This window comes from Copidosoma floridanum, unplaced genomic scaffold, assembly GCF_036245765.1.
Source record: "Copidosoma floridanum isolate Cflo_tuat_1 unplaced genomic scaffold, Cflo_Japanese_pri ptg000021l, whole genome shotgun sequence".
Lineage (NCBI taxonomy): Eukaryota > Metazoa > Arthropoda > Insecta > Hymenoptera > Encyrtidae > Copidosoma > Copidosoma floridanum.
Genome location: NW_028321898.1, coordinates 24,822,962 through 24,840,143, shown reverse-complemented (window position 1 = coordinate 24,840,143; position 17,182 = coordinate 24,822,962). Strand labels below are relative to the sequence as shown.

Sequence of the window (17,182 nt, the reverse complement as noted above, 5' to 3'; positions counted from 1 at the left end):
CGCTTTCAATGGTACTGTCCACCCCCGTGTATCGACGTGAAAGTAAATTCGAGCACCCATAGTTGAATTGCCCAGGCCTCGAATATCCAATCAACTCGAGTTCCGTCCAATAATTCCGTTATAATAAGTACTGCTGGAAGAAGCTCCTTTTAGCCGATGAGGTAGCGATGGAGAGAGAGAAGGAAGAAAAAAGCGTAGTAGAGGAAGAAGAGCCGAGCCATCGAATAATTTCAAACGAGGCACTCTCAAAGCCAGGATTGGTAGTACTCACCGAGAGAGAAAAGGAAGAGGGGAAGGGGGTATCCTTTTGCTTCTCGATTTTCGCAGCTCAACATCCTCGAAAAAGTATCCAAGAGAGAAAGGGTACACCGGGGGTTAGGGGTTTGGGGGTGGGGGCTCGAAATTGGGTCGTTTTCGCAGTAGCGCGCCACTGCCCAGTTTTAAACGTCCCTCCTTCCGTCCTCTCGGCTTCGAAATAGCTCCCGAGAGCTCTTTTCAAATCGTCGAAATGCCATCCTCTCCTTCACCCCCCTTTCCAACCCCCATATCCACACACGCACACTACTTCCCCTTTTCTTTCGCCCCTGTGACTCCGTACTAATACACGTACTAAACGAAAATACTTCCACTGTACTATACGGTACACGAGGTATTTAACGGCCGTTTGGGCGCGAAATCGAAATATCACCGAGTGAACAGGAGCTCCTCCGTATAATATGGGTATATTGTGCATTACCAGTGTGGTGCGTAACGACGACCCTAACGGCACACAGGAATAAGGAAATAAATATCGACGAGAGTACACGTATAGGGTACACCGAGGGAAGAAAAACAGGAGGGAGAAAGTGAACAGCCCGTGTGTCCTGTAAAGTGAGACGAGAGCCGAGGAAGAGAGAGGGTGAGGGGGACACGAGGGAGAAAAGGTAATGATAATAGAGAGAGGAAGAGCGGCGGAAGCGAAGGGGGATAGAGAAAGAAGCGTCGCGATAGATCTTCCCTCCTCCTCTTTTTTTTTTTTTTTTTTTTTTTTTTTTTTTTTTTATTTCTTTTCAGTCGTTATTTACCGCCCCCTCTGTATACATAAAGCAGAAGGATACTTTCTCCCCCCCCCCACCCGAGCCCTTCCCATCCCATTATTCTTGCCGACCTGTACCGTCGTGTACAGTAAAAGCTAGGAGCGCTTCGAGCGACTATCGGCCGGCCTGTTCTTTTGATCCCTTTGGCTACCCATAGTCTACTTTTTTTTTTCATTAGGACCGATTGTTCTCCTTTTCTGACTCTGTCGGTGTTTTCTAATCCTTTCCTATTTCCAATCGATATAACGTTGCTCTGGTCACGAATCGTCATTCGACAGCGTGGAACTTCATTATGGGTGGTTGCAAGGGCACGAGGATGGTTACCCGTGTAAATGGCCATAACAAGGACGCGTCCCATACATATGGATTGCACATTTACGCCTCGCACCCATTAGCAGTAGGTATCCTCGTAGCGACTGTTAAAAATTTCAGTAGCAAGAGAGTCCCTCGATTATACCCAGTCCCACATGTACATGGAAACCAGTGCAGAGTATACACGTACAGCTGCTGGGAGAGGAGTTTCCAGTCCTGCCGTCGCTACGAAAATCCTGCGGTTTTCGACGAACCGCGAGTAATGGAGCGTCATTCATTATTGAGGATGGTTGGGTAACGCACCACCCCATCCCGTCTCCCACCACAAAGTCTTTTCTCGCGTATACCTCCGAGGTGCTACGCCAAGATAACGTGAACATTGCATATACTATTGGTAAGGTTGCGCGATGTAATGTTCTGAGTGCACTCAAGTCACGGGTAACTTGGTCCCCGTGTTTGTCGGCAACTTTGGTGCAATCTTCCTTCATCTGCGGGTAGTGCTTGATGCCACGATTGTTAACTTGCTTTGTCGATTGCCGGGGATGTAAAGTGATGAAAAGTTAATTGGAGGAATTATTGAGTGTACGTAATGGTATACCTGTTCATGAGCCCACTGGAGTCTGGAGATTGGATGAGATGATTGCGTAAGTGTAACAAGAGGTACTGAGCAACAAAAATCTCTAAATCGATTATTTTGTGTACCAAGTGGCCCTCTTTCAACATACTCTGGGAACAAAAAATCAACATGGAAATAGGTATCATCGCATCAAACGCGTCCATCATCGGCTTTCCAGCCAGTAAAAACCCACAACAAAAGCAACGACAGCAGCGGGAAAGCTATATATATATATATGTATATGTATATGTATAGCAAACTCGGCAGGAGGTCTCGAGTGGCCAGCTTGCGTTGATCAGCGACCCAGTGTTTCCGCTGAAAATTTTGACGCGTGCCCCACACCCTCCTCGATCCCTCCCTCCCGTGACAGATTAATTTCAGCCACCAGAGGCGGCCGCTCAACTTTTCCAATTTTCCCCGTGCGATTTTTTTCGACTCCCACCCCTAAATGTCCATCCCTCGAATGTTTTTTTCTCTCTCTCCCCCTTCGCACCGTGAGAGCTCTTTCCGGACACACGGGAGAGGGTTGCAGAGGTACGTATAAGCGTGAGATTGGCATCGACACGAGGATATAGTTACACGCACAGAGATTGGCCCCGGAGCTGCGAATAATTCTTCGGTGGGTGAGCGCGTGGGGCTTTTTTTTTTTCTACAACCCACGTGCCTCTTTCGCGGTCCACAGCTTGATTCGATACTCTCGCCTCTTCTCGCCCAGTAATGACGATTGAAATCATTTTAGCTGTGGATTAAACGTAAAATAGGAATGACAATAAAATCTTGGGTCACACACGGGGAAGGGAGGCAACTGAGAGAGTCAATAGGAGCCCGATGGTGGAGATTCAGGGAAGAGTACATGTATAGCCTGTCTTCGTTGCCCCCTTGCGGTACATTGATAATCCAACGAGACGCGGTGCATATTGATCGATAGTTCTGGACAGGAGGAGCGACGAGGGGTGGATGAGTAAACACGCACTCATTGATTCCAGGCTGCAGGGCGTACACAAGGAAGAGTCCGAATGATTAGGATCTAATGTGAGAAAAGGCACATACACGTATAATTATAGAGAAGTAGCTGGGGAGGGCTCTGATGGATCAGCAAATGGCGTGTCTGCGCCACTGCTCTCTTCGATGTGTAAGTCGAATAATTGGCTGCATTTATATCCCCCTGCTTACAAGAGAGGCGTGCGTGACGTTGTAATCACATTTTTTTTTTTTTTTTTTTTTCCCCATCGCACATACTCCTAGTGACTCGTGCCTCATCTCGTCATGTTGGTTATCGTCCGATGCATGATTCATTAACGTCACCTTTGTTTTACGAAGAGAAAAAAAGCCCCCGAGTCTTGCCAAGCTCTGATACGGCGAGTATACACACGAATGTTCGCTTTCTGTTTGCGTTTGGCCATTACTTTCGTACATTAATTTTTTCCCACGTAATTTAACATAGTAATGACAATTCTTCATCCACGACCTTTCAATCAATCTAGAGCTTTCATTTTCCTGGCTTTCTAAAAGTCACCAAAAGTCCTACGTACAATTTTTCAGTATAGTCTTCCCAAAGCTTCAAGAGATCAAGAGAGACTCTCTGAAAGACTAACCGTGACTTGGAACGACTTGCAATTCTATTCGAGACTTTTTCAATGTCTTGGAGCCTCTCCCTGCTTCATAATGAAGCTCATCCCTTGTCTTTTTGACTCACGAAAAAAAGGAAGAAGAAAAAAAAAAAAAAAAGAAATCTTGTACAAACGGTAGCTAAGACACAGGTAAAATTGCGTACACGATGCTCGCGGCGAGAGTAGGAAAAATCCGTGCGGTAAACGGCTTAGAGTCGGCTAACAAGGATAAGAGGGGGATAGGGGGGCTTGGGAAGGGCTGCGAAAAAAGTAACATCGGAGCTACGTACATATACACGTACACCTAATACGGGGCAGTAGGAGCTAAGCTCGGCTGCAGGTAGGTACAATATACACCAGACTGCCTGTTTTAAACTCTAACTAGCCAATCACGCCGAGTTGATCGAGTTGCGGCCAATCAGCCCACTCTGATTCCCGCATTCGTATTCAAGCGCCAACTCCCTCCCCCTTTCTCGACCCATCGTCCTTTTTCCCCCGCTCTTCTTTGCCACTTTGGCTTTATATATGTATATATACTTTTTTTTGTGTTCTGTTTCACGTAAGTCCATCGCGTCTTCTTATCTCCTTTGGTTGTCGAGACCAAAAGAGCCACCCGTTGATTGAGCCCCGATCACCGACTACTGCCAGGGAGTTTTATCAATAATACCTACTCGTCATGCAGTTACACAACTTTGGTGTCGTCTCGATGAAACGTGGTCCCCAAACTTCGAGCAGTGTGGGTGTGGAGAACGATTTTCGGTCCAACATCCACACGAAGCAATTGGGGGAAGGACAATGCACGTCTAATCAATGCAACGTCGACGTTTGGCATTTGTATGTGTTCTCTCCAAAAAGCCCGAGTGTAAAAAAGGAAGACTAATCCCTCCAGATTGTACACCCTCCGTGTCATAGCTACGCCTCGTTACGAAAATTTAGTAAACAGCACGAGTCGACGATTCCAAGGACTCTTCATTTCTTCATTGGAATCTATTTTTTTCCTACAGGTACATAGGGGAGCCCATCGATCGCGTGTATGCCGACAAAAGAGCGTGGAGGTACGTGCACTCCTCTCCCAACTCGCTAATCAACGAAACAAACGTCCTCATTACCCGCGCCCTCACCCTGCTCCTCCTCTTTTGGTGAAAAAAAAGAAAAAAAAAAACAAAAAACAAATACGGCTCGTGCGAGTGGCAGCTCGAGCTTTTTCCTTTCGACATATCCGCGTCGACTAATGATCAATCTGTCGAGCTTAATTAGATTTTCCGGCGATCGCACGAGAACCCGTGTATTTTCGGTGGTGCGCGATATTCGACGCCCGGCCCGAACAAAAGAGCCCCCCCCCCCTGCCCTCCGTGGCTCTCGATTTATGAGCGTAGCTGACGCGTGTGCATGCAGTACCGTGGCCCGCGTCGAGAGAGCCTTTTTGAGCCGACTCGGAGCGGTGAATGATGATGGATGCATATTTATGGGGTCGAGGGTGGGAAAAACGCTTTTACGCGGGAATGTCTACTACTAAATTTAGCCGTGAAAAGCCTCGCGTCGAAGGAAAGCCTTAAAATTAAAATACGATGGATGAACATTCGAAAAAAAAAAAATGTATGCATATAAAATAAGCAAGATAAAAAAAGTCGCTCGGAGGAGACAATGGGGGAGGGAAGTCCTCGTGATGGCCTTCGCGGATAAATTGGTTGTTTCATTGCTCGTTCGTGCACGAGTCGGAGGGCCAAAGCGGTGAATGTGCGCTAGTTAGCCGCCCACGCAACTATCACGTACATACACATACGTCGTGCACGCGGGCCGCGTCGGTGATTTTTCTTTCATTTCGGCTTGTTTGGCCCACAGAGGGAGGAGGAAAATAAGGGATGCCGGCTAATGGAATTACGTCCACGAAATATGCCACTCCCCCGCCCCCCACCTTTTTTTCTTTTTCTTTGTTTATGGTTATGGTGTTTTTTTTTTTTTTAGGGGCTTGTTGCTTCGTGATAATTAATCAGCCATGGGATCGCGTGATGACTTGATTAATTGTTTATTCCACGTGTTCACAAGTGCTTGTTTCAAGTCTTGGCAGGTTGTAGGACTCGATTCTTTAAATCAACAATAGATGATATGTGAACTTGATTCAATTGTCGAAAAAAAAAAAAAAAAAAAAAAAAAAAAAAAAAAAAAAAAAAAAAAAAAAAAAGAGAAGAAGATTTTTAACTGTACTCTTTGAAAAGAGTCAATCATCGGTATGTGAGCAAGTTTTCAACAAAATCTGTAAGGTAGAGCCACAGCTAGCACAATCGTTATCTTATACTCCGACTCTGGTAATGTCACGCAGTGGCGGGGGAGAGGAAAGAAAAGTGCAGATCCCCCAACAAATCTTTCGAATGTCCTTTCGAAGATTATTCAAAGTACGCATAGACGATGGAGCCCAAGCGATTTCCATCCCCTCGCACGCACTATGCACGTGCCGATAAATCGACGGGGAAGCAGCAGGAGGGCTCGGCTCACCTGAGCGGGGTTTCAACGGGTTAAGGGTATGACGTCGTTACCGGGAGCCGCCGATATACCACAAAAGCCGTCTACACGGATTTCCACTCTGTTGGGCCGGTTTTTCGATTTTCCACGGGGCTATATACACATGCCCGCGCGTAAGTGCGCCTTTTACTCCGAGCCGCGACTTGCCTTCTTGTACGTGCGACTCGCGAGCCCGGGCTCTTTCTTATGGGCGCTCCGGAAAATGCATCACGTAGAAAATGTACGGGGCTTTGACGATAATGGCGGGACGGAGCTTGGCTTTCTTTACTCGCGAGATTATATATACTTGCTTTTTATCTTTTTTATTTCCCAAGGATCAGATCTTTCCTTTGCGTTTCTTGGGTTTGCCGATTTTTCGCTCCTCCAACGTCATTGCGTTAATGCCATGGCTTTGGGCTAACAAATTTGATTTCACCGAGAAAACACTTGGGAATCATTGCTCACGTCATAACGCCTGACGATATCCCAACGTCAAAGACCGATTCGAGAGATCAATGCACTCGGACGGGCGCTCATTTCGAGTGCTGGCGATATCAGAAATGGATTGCATCTTACTCCGTTATCAGCTTGTGTCGAGAAATACACGTTGTGCCATTTCGCGCGATACGAGCCGATCGATATGTATCGGGTGTATCGGGTATACATATAGTGTCTTGTAGTGTAACATGTGTTTTTCTTATGGGATGCGATTGTACGGTATTGCGAGGCATATAATATAACGGCTATAGCTCGGCACGGAAATATTGTGTACAGGTTGAGCAGTACGTCGTGTGTTATTGTTTACGGCTGTTCGTTAAATTTAGTCCGACGCTCGAGGGATGTGACTACTTGATTTACGATAGGTCAATAATCCTAAAATTAATATTCACAGGTATATAATATCTCTGGATGTCATTTCGAAGTTTTGACGTGTTGTTAATTAGTCATTGATTACGTATTGTATTCGGATAAAATAATTCTATTTGTATCAATTCGTTAATCAATCAGTTCTAATTGGTGTTCCATTCGGAATTTTTACTTTTCTCTATAAAAAGACGCTCGACTTTGTCAACGTTGTAACAAAAAATTAATTCATTTACCAAACTCGAGGAGAAATTGAAATCTCAAATTTTCAAACGGGAAATCTGTTTCATTGATATTATACACGTTCAGAGTTATATTGCTGTATTGCTAAACATTGCCAAATTCAAATACACAGGTAAATACAGAAGGATTAAATCTACCTTCCGGCAAAGTTCTGAGCAAATATTTCAATGGCAACCTCAAAAATTTTTAGTCCGAAACATCGTGTTTCATCGTGTCAGGATTAATTATTTTCAGGGTTGCCATACCGTTGAAGTATTTACTCAGAATTTTACCTGGTTAAGCCACAATTCATCCAATATAAAGATTTTCTTAAATTTTAATTCTTCTTTGTATCGTACTTATATTTGAGTAGAGTTTTCCTCGAGGAAATAATTTACCATCACACAATCAAGAAACGTTAACCATTCGTAAACGGCATTGAAAAAATCGTCATACGCTACACTATTACACAAAATCTCCAAATGAGAGTACAAGTGCCGGTACTTTCAACAGCATACGGTACTTTCTAGCACCTTCTTTGGATGAACTTTGTTATAGAAAATCGCAACCGGTATGTATTAGCTTACACCCTGCGGACTCTTTTTTTTTTTTTTTTTTTTTTTTTTTTCAATGTGCTTTCGTGACTGGCAGCGATACACAGAGGGTGAGATCCCGTATCGTGGAATTCAATATCCTTTGTATCACGCCTTATGCGGTCGAATACGCTGTGATTCCCGAGCCGTTCTCCGTCAACTGGACATGAGGTTATTGGGGATACGTCCTCCCCCACCCGCGCTATTCCGTGGATCCGATCTGTGATTGTATCTGCGTTTTGCACAGCGCTATCTTGCCATTGTTGCTCCTGCGAAGGGCTTTGAGATCGAGGGTCGTGAATAATTTAGCATTCATTAGCAAAAAAAATTAAATAAAAAACCTACGTCATTGTTTTTGTTTGTTTTAAAAATTAAGAGTCAAATGGACCACGATTACCGGCTCAACTGAGCGAATCAATCGAGAAAAATATGTTTGATACTTAGGGGTATGATCACTGCCTTGATCGGTGGAGTGGATGAACATGATGGCAAAAGTGTACGTAATTGAGCATAGAATTGTTTTTTTTCTTTTTTTGTCTTACGACCATGCCTCTCGACGTCATGCAATCCAATAACTGTCGGGATACTCACCTGAAACAGAAAAGTAATGGAATAATTAATTAAAGCATCCATTCCTAGGTGATTAAATGTTCAATATATATTGCAAATGGGTAATTTAAATATAGCCTTTGAGGGTTTTGTGCGTGAGATAAAAAGTAATGATCGGTAATCGGTGTAAGTCACGCGCACCCCGATCCCAATACCCTCGCGAGCAAGCCTGAAAAATCAAGGGGGAAAAAAACACAAATTCAAACGAGAAAATCCACCAAAGACCAACCACAGCGAAGTGGATTTTACGGATTATTTTCCAAGGCGGCCGAGCGCTCGAAGCGCATCTTTTCCACTTTCCTCGATGCAGATACAACCAAAGGGATAAAGTCACGATCGATCTGATTTCTCGCGAGATGCGTGAGATGCGATGCAAATATGTATATACACTGACAACAGGATTCCTCGGCGATTTATAAACATCAAGCCGAGGCGTTGCACGAGAAAGAGTAGCTATACGAGTGGATTCCCCTTTTTTTTCGCGAAACGTTTCGAGGGTGTGTACACGTATACGTAGGTACGAAAGATCAGGTGGCGGGGTCGACTCCCACCCCCAGCGCCTTTTTTCCACTCGCTTTCTCTTTTTCATCGCTTTAACTCGCGCTACTCGATTGCTTGCTTTGTGTCTTGTGTACGGGCTTGTTTTACACGAACTCTCTCTGAGTTGAGTCGAGAACAATTTTTTTTTTTTCTTTTTTTTTTTCGATTCTGATTTCGGTGGTGTCAAATCCTAGCGACTGCAGTTTCGAGTTTGGAGGGGATATCGTGTTGTTGGATTAGGTTTATGGAGGAAGAGGGTTTTCTTGGTTTCCTTGCATATCCGATGTCACACGGTTTGAGGAGGCTTTGTACTGTTGTCGCAGTTCTTAGTATAGAGATCTATAGTTATTAGTTAATCTCGCAGAATTACCAATAACGAGAATATTGCGTGGGGAATTTTCTTTTTATAAATTCTTTTTTATACATCTAACTAAGATGAACTATTTTGTTGTATTTTACCCAAATCGGTTTTGTAGACAATTAACTGAATAAAGAACGGAAGAAAAAAACTGTTTTCAATCACAGTTAGTTCACATTAGAATCTGATTTATCTGATAAAATCATTGGAGAAGTAAAACTGGATTTGAAAGGGTTAAATAAATAATAATACATGGTAATTTTTTCAAATTTTCATATAATTGTTGCAATTTTTCTTTACAATTGAATCTTTAAATGTTTGAAAATGATTTAGGTATATACACTGCTATTGAATCATTTTTGGTGTAAAAATCATTGTTCACCAAAAATCCTTGTTGAAAAAATTCCGACAAATTCACGAATCAGTAAAAAATATAAAATGGTCATCGCTAAGCAACTGACAAACGTAATATTTATAGTTTTGAAAGCCAGTATTCAGTATAACCGTGTTGTAACCAAACTTTATCAATTGATTAACTTTACCTGAAAAGTTATCGTTAATTTCTATATAAAATCGAGAAATCGATGGGTAGGAATACGTTCATCGTCACAAGTACCGCAAGCTTGCCATCGAGCCACCCCAGCCCTCACCTCGAGAAATAAAGAAACACACTCATCCTCGATCCGATTCACCAGACTGGCAGGGACTTTCTCTCCGAAATCAATCACGAGCCCCTCTCCGTAAGGAACCCCTCACAGACCGGATACAAACAAAAAAAAAGGGTTCCTTAGTATCGGTATACAGTTGTAATCCCCAGGCCAGGGGGGGGGGTAGGAAAAGCAGAGGAGGAGGACACGGCACTGAATCAACTTAATTAAATCGGTCTCTCTCTCTCTCGGCCGTACATGTATATGTACGTATACACGCGAGGCCCACGCATTCCACGGGGAAGGACGAGTCTCCCCAGACGCTGGAACAACTCGCGAGTGTATACAGGGGGGTACAGCGGAAGGGGGACGCGTGTCGTTTGCGTATACACAGGGCACTCCTGTGTTCCGTCCACCTCGGCATGTGTGTGTGTGTGTGTGCGTATATATATATGTATGTATGTATATCAGGGGCGCGTGGTGGCGCGATGCCAAATTGATGCTGTTTGCTCGCCCCCCCCCCATCCCCCCAACCCTCTCTAAGCTTCAATCTGTGCTCATCCTGCTCTGCATCTCCCCGTGTGTTGTAAACGCGACGCGTGGACGTGCTCGTACGTGTATGGCCACCCTCTGAATGAGGTTGGCCGGGGGGAGCAGATAAACCGAGAGGGAAAGAGGGTGCGCGGCGGTGGAATTTATGAGAACAAGTTTGCCGTAATGATAGAACGAGGAACGGGAGCAGTGCCCGTGTACATACTTAGGGGTGTATAGGTATAGCGGGGCTCGAGTGGTGGTGGTGGCTTTGATTGCAAGAGGGGGGGGGGGGAGGGGGTCGTGTCGACGCGGAGCGGGTATTGTTGTTGGGCTCGAGGATGTCGAATGGGATCGGAGGAGGAGCAAAGACCACCGCGTGATGAAGTGCGTGACGTATTGGACGTGTGATTTTGGGCACATGTATAAAGAGGGAGCTCAGCTTGGAAAAGTAATAATGCGCTCGCGTGTGAACTTTGTGCATGATGGCGAGGATGGAGAGAAGAGCGATGGGTTTTTGGGTGATGGATTTTCGGATGTATGTGAGAATCTTTACTCATTTTATGGAAATGGAAAAAAAAACGTATCGGTTATGGATCCTGAGAGATCGGCACTTTGATTTGTATATACAATGTACACATCTCGCAAAGTGGGTCAGTGAACAATCGTCATTGGCACAGAGTGGGCCAAGTATCGAGGTGAACGTAAGGTGTACCTCACCCTCGATGGAATTAGCCCGAAACATGGTGATCATATCCAGTTCGGTGGAAGGGGTAAAAAGATCCGGTTGAAAGTTAGCCGCGAATCGGGGGATATTGAGAAAGTCCGAGATGAGAGGAACGGGTGGGGTACAGGAGCAAACAAAACGATTTGGAGGAGGAGTACACACAAAAGAGGGCGTTAATAAGAGAAGTGAGGGAATTAGCGGGCGAGCAAACGAGTCGATGATGAAACCGGAGGTGAAAGAGTACTATCTCGGGCTATTAATTCTAATACGCTGGCTGGCTCCCTTCTAATTGAACCGAGGCAAGTTTCAGTGTACCATGTGGGGGCTGGGGTTTAAGTAAAGAGAAGGTCGACTTTTGTCACGGCCATATCGCTTTTACCAGAAACTTCAATCTCACGCTATCCGCTGCTCGACTCGCCCCTTTCGTTTTGTCAAAGCACGCGTATCTACTGCTACTGCATCTCTACGTTATACACTGTCGTTATGTTTTATTATTTAACAAGTGCAAAAGATTATAACCTTCGGTAACATTACCTTAAGTTACATGAAATTCATCTTGGAAATGGACCATTCTTAACAACTAGTGGAAAATCAAAGTTTACCATCAAGTTTGATAAACGAAAAAAAATAAGGAGTACGTCAAGCAAACCCGAAAACCAGAGCAAAGATTGCACATTGACTTTCACTTTCGCTTCGGTACGTGAAAAAAAGAGAAAGAGTGACGAAAAAAAAAAAAAAAAAAAAAAAATCGCTTAGACCAACACCCATCAGCGTCCCCTCGAATCCTCCAACAGCCATCAGCAGCGATCCTTAGCCAGCCGAACGCTACGACGACGAAGAGCCGATAAGTTATCAGACAGTCGAGAGAGGCACCAGCCAAGGCTTTCCACCTCTCGTCCCTGTCGTCACGTAGGCAGCTCGACTTTGGCTTTTATTTTTATCGCCGCACTAACCTTCGATTACGGCCTTGTCGTGTAACGCAGAACCTACTTCCTACTTGCCATCCAGGGCTCTCCGCTACGTCTCCTCTTTCCTTTTTTTTTTTTATCATTGTTTTACACAAACACGAATAGATGTGTCCTCTTCGTGTCCTTTTTGTAATTCATATGAAAAATTTTATCGTATCTTTCGATTTCCCACCATCACCGTTTTCCATCCCCGTTATCCTAAACGTTCGGCTCGTCGCGATCCTTTCCGCAACTCCTGACCCATAGAGCCCAGTCGCACGAGGTGGCGGAAACTTGCTCATCTCCCGGAAGCACTTGGAAGGGCCCGGACCAACAAACTGGCTCCAGCAGTTAAGATAGAGGGAGGAGGACAATAAGCCAAGGCTGGGGAGGATCTCCCGGGAGCAGACTGCTGGCGCTAATTCGCGCGAGATCATAAGTGCCCCGGGAGCCTCTCTTACCGCCAAGTGGCTCTGTGTAATATACGTACACGCTCGTGTCTGATCTTCCTGCCTATATCCCGCGAGGCTGTCGGCGAGCGTCGATTCACGCGACGCCATTACCTGGGCCATCGGTGTTTCGGTGTTACGACCAGCGGCTTGTCGTCGAGGACAAGAGACAAGGAGAGATGATCAAAGTCGCGGGAAGTTTACGCCCAAGCCCGTGCCTTTGTCTGCCGTCGTTTATTGCTGAAGGTGCCAAGTGACTACTCGATATGGTGGTTTTATCGATTCATCCGGTCTATGCTTGCTCGATGAAAATTCCAGTCGAACCATAATGGTCTTGTTTTATCACGGTATGGGCTCAAGGTGTGTGGGTTTAATGAGACTTTGGGATATTGGTCATAAGAGAAAGTTCGGGGGAATTTGAGGTTTCGGATGTTTTGTTTCCATGCGCGAAATATCAGTGCATCGGCTCGATGAACATCAGACAGATCGCTGACAAACACCCCCCGTTATCTAAATACTCGTTGGAGGGTTGACCATTTTTTTTTTGTTTTCGTGCCCATCGAAACGGCGCTTTTTTTGCAGGCACCGAAGAACCACAGATCATCCCCCTGAAAAATGAAGAGAGGAAGAAAAAAGGGGCACCAAAAATCCCACCAGAAGCTCCCCGATGCACACGCAACCGGTAAAGTATGACGTATTGGACCAGCACCGCAAACCATCGAGCGAAAAACTCCCCCCCCCCCGGGTAAAAAAAAGCGAGTGGTCATCTCCAGCTGACCCGTACACGCCGTGCAAACACGCGCCCGCACAGAGCCCCGTCGGCCAATATGTCGGCCAGACCCTAAATCACCGCGATTTACGATCGAACACGGCGCTATCGACGCCCCTCGCCTCCCCATCGCTCTTTGTTTCGCGCTTATTTCCCCGATAGCCGAATGGATGTGCGCGCACCCGAGCCCCCCTTTCGGGTGGCTGCTGAATAAAACCGCGAGCCCATCCACGCGCTACACGTGTCAGCGGGAAGGGGCACGGAGCCGAAATTTTTACGGGCTCCTCCGGAGAGGACGGGGCGTATGTGTCATACTCGGGCGTGACAAGCTCACTCCGTCGGCCCGGATTTTTCCTCCTCCTTCTTGGGGATTTATATTCTCACACGCGCCTCCCTCAATTTGCGCGGTCATTGTTATTTACGCTCTCTCGGCTGGCTTATTCGACTCTGGGGGGATACTCGGTATGCGGGTGCTTGATTGCGCGTCGCTGACTTTTCTTTCAAATTAGCGTTACTCTTTGCTTCTCGGCTTGGCTATTCGTTTATTTGTTGGTGCGCTTCGTAGCTAGAGCTACGAGTTTTTCGAAACGGGTCATCGGGATTTCGCACGCGATTGGGTGTACTGTCAAGCGATGGAAGGCTATACTAAAGAGATCTACTGAAAATGTTGGAAAGAGATGGGTTGAAAATAACGCATATTCCAAAGGTAAAAATTTTAATGCACGAATGTAACGAGTTGAACATCGGCATAATTTATATTAGATCTAAGATAATGTTGTGCTAGTGGTTTATCTTGTGATTAGTGAAAAAGAAACAAGAGTAGCACTGTCATTTAGATTCGAAGACTTGAAATACGCAGAGGAATTTACTAGTCTAGTACCGTGGGATAAGGATTTTTTGCTGCACAATGCATTCCAAGAGTTCTAAAATAGAAAGTTAGTACAAAAGGAATTGATATAGATTACTGATAATGACTATACATAATTGTGAAAATACAAAATTGAAGAATGGTGGGAGTTGTGGAGTTTTAATAGCTTCTCATGCACTATTACACGAGGTTCCAACATTACTAGAATTCCATTAGAAATGCACAAGTCTCTGTTAAAAAATGAGCAAGTAGTTGTTGTTCGCTTACTCAGCAGTAGGTAGGCAGCTCATTGGCTTTCCAAAACTTGATAGTAAACTTTCGATAAGAGACGTAAGCGTTTACTCATAAGCTCGTCACCCGGCACACATCACTGTCTACTAGGCCGAGCATCTAGAAAGTGCTGAGAGTATTTTAACCAACAAAACTGGTCTTCGACAATTGTAAGTCTAGCAGGTCCCTAGAAATCATTCGCGGTCCATCAAGTTGGTGTCTCAACAGGAGCCAGAAGTTTTCCATCGTGGTGGCAGTCAAGGCTTGAAAAATCTAGCTGAACAATGTGTGAGGAATCGAGGTACGTTCTGGGTTTTTTTTTTTCTTGCCTGGGCATGCCCACGCACATTAGTATACGCTTTGAATAACACTTTGTCTATTTGTGTCGAAACAATGTTCGCCCACGTGTCAGCATATACTTCTCCTCGTGTATAGGCGTTCCAACTGTTATCTATATGACTATTATCGTATACGTGCACCTCCTTGTTTTGGCCATCATATTTCAAATCTTTGCTTTTCTTTTACGTTGTTCCTAAAATGTCTTCCAATATTTGTCTGATTGTCTCCATCAGTGCTCCAATTTCTTTCTTTTTCCAATCTTTGTTTGAAAGTTAAATGAGGAAAATTTAAGTTTTTTTTTTTTGTTTTTTCGTAAAAAATTTCTCAACGGAATGTTTGGAGCGAGTAAATGACATCACTTTTTGTGTTTTAATGTACAGCGTTGCCAATTGTATACTTTAAAAACAAAGGATGATACACAAGAATCTAATGGTAATGGCACGCATGAGCTCAGTGTTGAATTTACACCTATAGCATGATAGTCTTCGTTAAATAGTATATTTAAAAGCAATATCTCTTATCACAAGTTATTCATCGAAGTTTTAATATCAGTTTTAGCAGTATCGAGTCGATTTCCTCCCAAGTATTCCTAAAACTCATCAATTGTGTCATTTATTTTCTAAGCTTGTGTTATTTGGAGAGTAAGCGTTTTAATGTATAGCAATATGAGTGGGAAACAAAAAAAAGTACATATATTTTTTACTATTTGACGATAAGTATCCTTTTGATCGCGGTATGATTTTACAAGCGGTACCATAACTTTATAATTTATCCTCCGCTTGAGGCCAAAATTGTGAAACAAGGTAAGACGGCCTTTCTACGACGTGAAAAAGTACGACTACAATTCAACGTTATCAGAAGCTCATTAAATTAATATTCTATTATCGCGTTGTCTAGTCATTTAAGGCAAAGTAAGTTGTAGAATTACTCGAACCTTTCCGAGGAATGAGCAAAGTGAGTAATCGTAGAAAGTAAAATTTTGTACTTACCGATGACAGAAAGAAAAGAATCGTTATTGATTGCAACAAATAAACCGAGAATAGGTTTGTACGGAAGGAATAAAATTACTGCCAATCGAAAGAGAAAAAATATTTAAATTCTAGTTATGCACACATCATCGAAATATGGTAGACTCTTGTGGGTCATCTCTTGAGCTTCACTGTGTAGGAGATGGACAAAAAAAAAAAAAGAAAGAAAGAAAAAAAACCATTCTAATTAAAGACAATGTCTTTTATTCTTTTTTGCCAACAGTAATCAAAACGCTTATCAATCCAACATAAAAATAGCGTACTCGCCACCTGGTGAGGACGAAGCTGACAGGTTACCTTCGAAAGATTGCGGGAGCTGCGCCATCTGCGGATTGGATAACAACAGTTATGAAGAATTTTGCCAGCAGCACGGCATCTACAGAGGCCAGCGTCCTTACATCTGCCCATCGTGTCCAGAAACATTTAACGACGGCATCGACCTGTCAAACCACATAAGGACCCACGCGGTTAATCGCAACCTCCTCGTACCGGATAGCCTTTTGCGTAGCAATGAAGCCTCCACTTCGGAGGAAGAAAATCAAGATGAAGTCTAGAAAAAGTACGGTATACGTGAAATGTGTGTAAAAAAATACTGACGAGCCAGAATTTTTCACTTCAATAGTTATTGAGATCCCTACAAAAAATGTTTGCTTGTTTGGTTTTATTTATTCACGTTGTTTGTTCCTGTGCTGTACTCGTTACTTGCTTTCACTGGTTCCAGGTGATTTTACTTAATTACACATTGGTGCACCCGCAAATGGCCCAAACATACATCCAATAACCCGTGATCCAAACGAAAATCAGTATTCCTCACCCATGCAATGGCACCAAGAGGAATTGAAATTTTCCTGCATTATTAAAAAAAAACTCACCTTCGTAATGTACAACATCATTTCAACCCTCATCTTCTTGGGGAAGAAAAGCCATAGTCTCCAGATTTGCCCAACCAAAGTACGCTTGAGATACGCATCTTGCCATCGATAGCAATAAAAAAAAAAATACGACAACTGGGTCCAATGTTTCCATTAATATTCCAGCGAGTCAAAGCGGAAAACGAGGTAGCCTCCTCGTCCCAAGCCCATCAGCTGACTTATCGATCTAGCCGAGCAGCTGTGCGAGATAGCGGGCGCTCAAACCGCGGGCGTTTCTCTTTTTTCGCCACGGACGCCGCTTCGAACTTTTCCACGGGAAGGGAGAGGGCGGGGGTGAGATTGTTGCCGGGAAAAAAGGGCGCAGGGATAAAAGTTCCTTTGAAGGGCGAGAGTCCCTTTGGAAAGGAAGGAAAAAAAAAGCTCGCGCTCCACATCC

The 17,182-nt window shown here is 44.3% G+C and overlaps 2 protein-coding genes across 3 annotated transcripts in view; one reads left to right on the top strand and one right to left on the bottom strand.

Annotated features, from left to right (window-relative positions):
- Positions 1 to 17,182, bottom strand: part of LOC106637909 (cytotoxic granule associated RNA binding protein TIA1) — a 539,236-nt gene that overhangs the window by 142,502 nt on the left and 379,552 nt on the right. The gene's annotated exons all lie outside the window — the stretch shown is intronic.
- On the top strand, positions 14,470 to 16,529 carry LOC149374213 (uncharacterized). Its single transcript, XM_089594651.1, has 2 exons — positions 14,470 to 14,808; positions 16,098 to 16,529. The coding sequence occupies exons 1-2, from the start codon at positions 14,792 to 14,794 to the stop codon at positions 16,426 to 16,428; spliced, it is 348 nt and encodes a 115-aa protein (XP_089450777.1). The 5' UTR covers positions 14,470 to 14,791; the 3' UTR covers positions 16,429 to 16,529.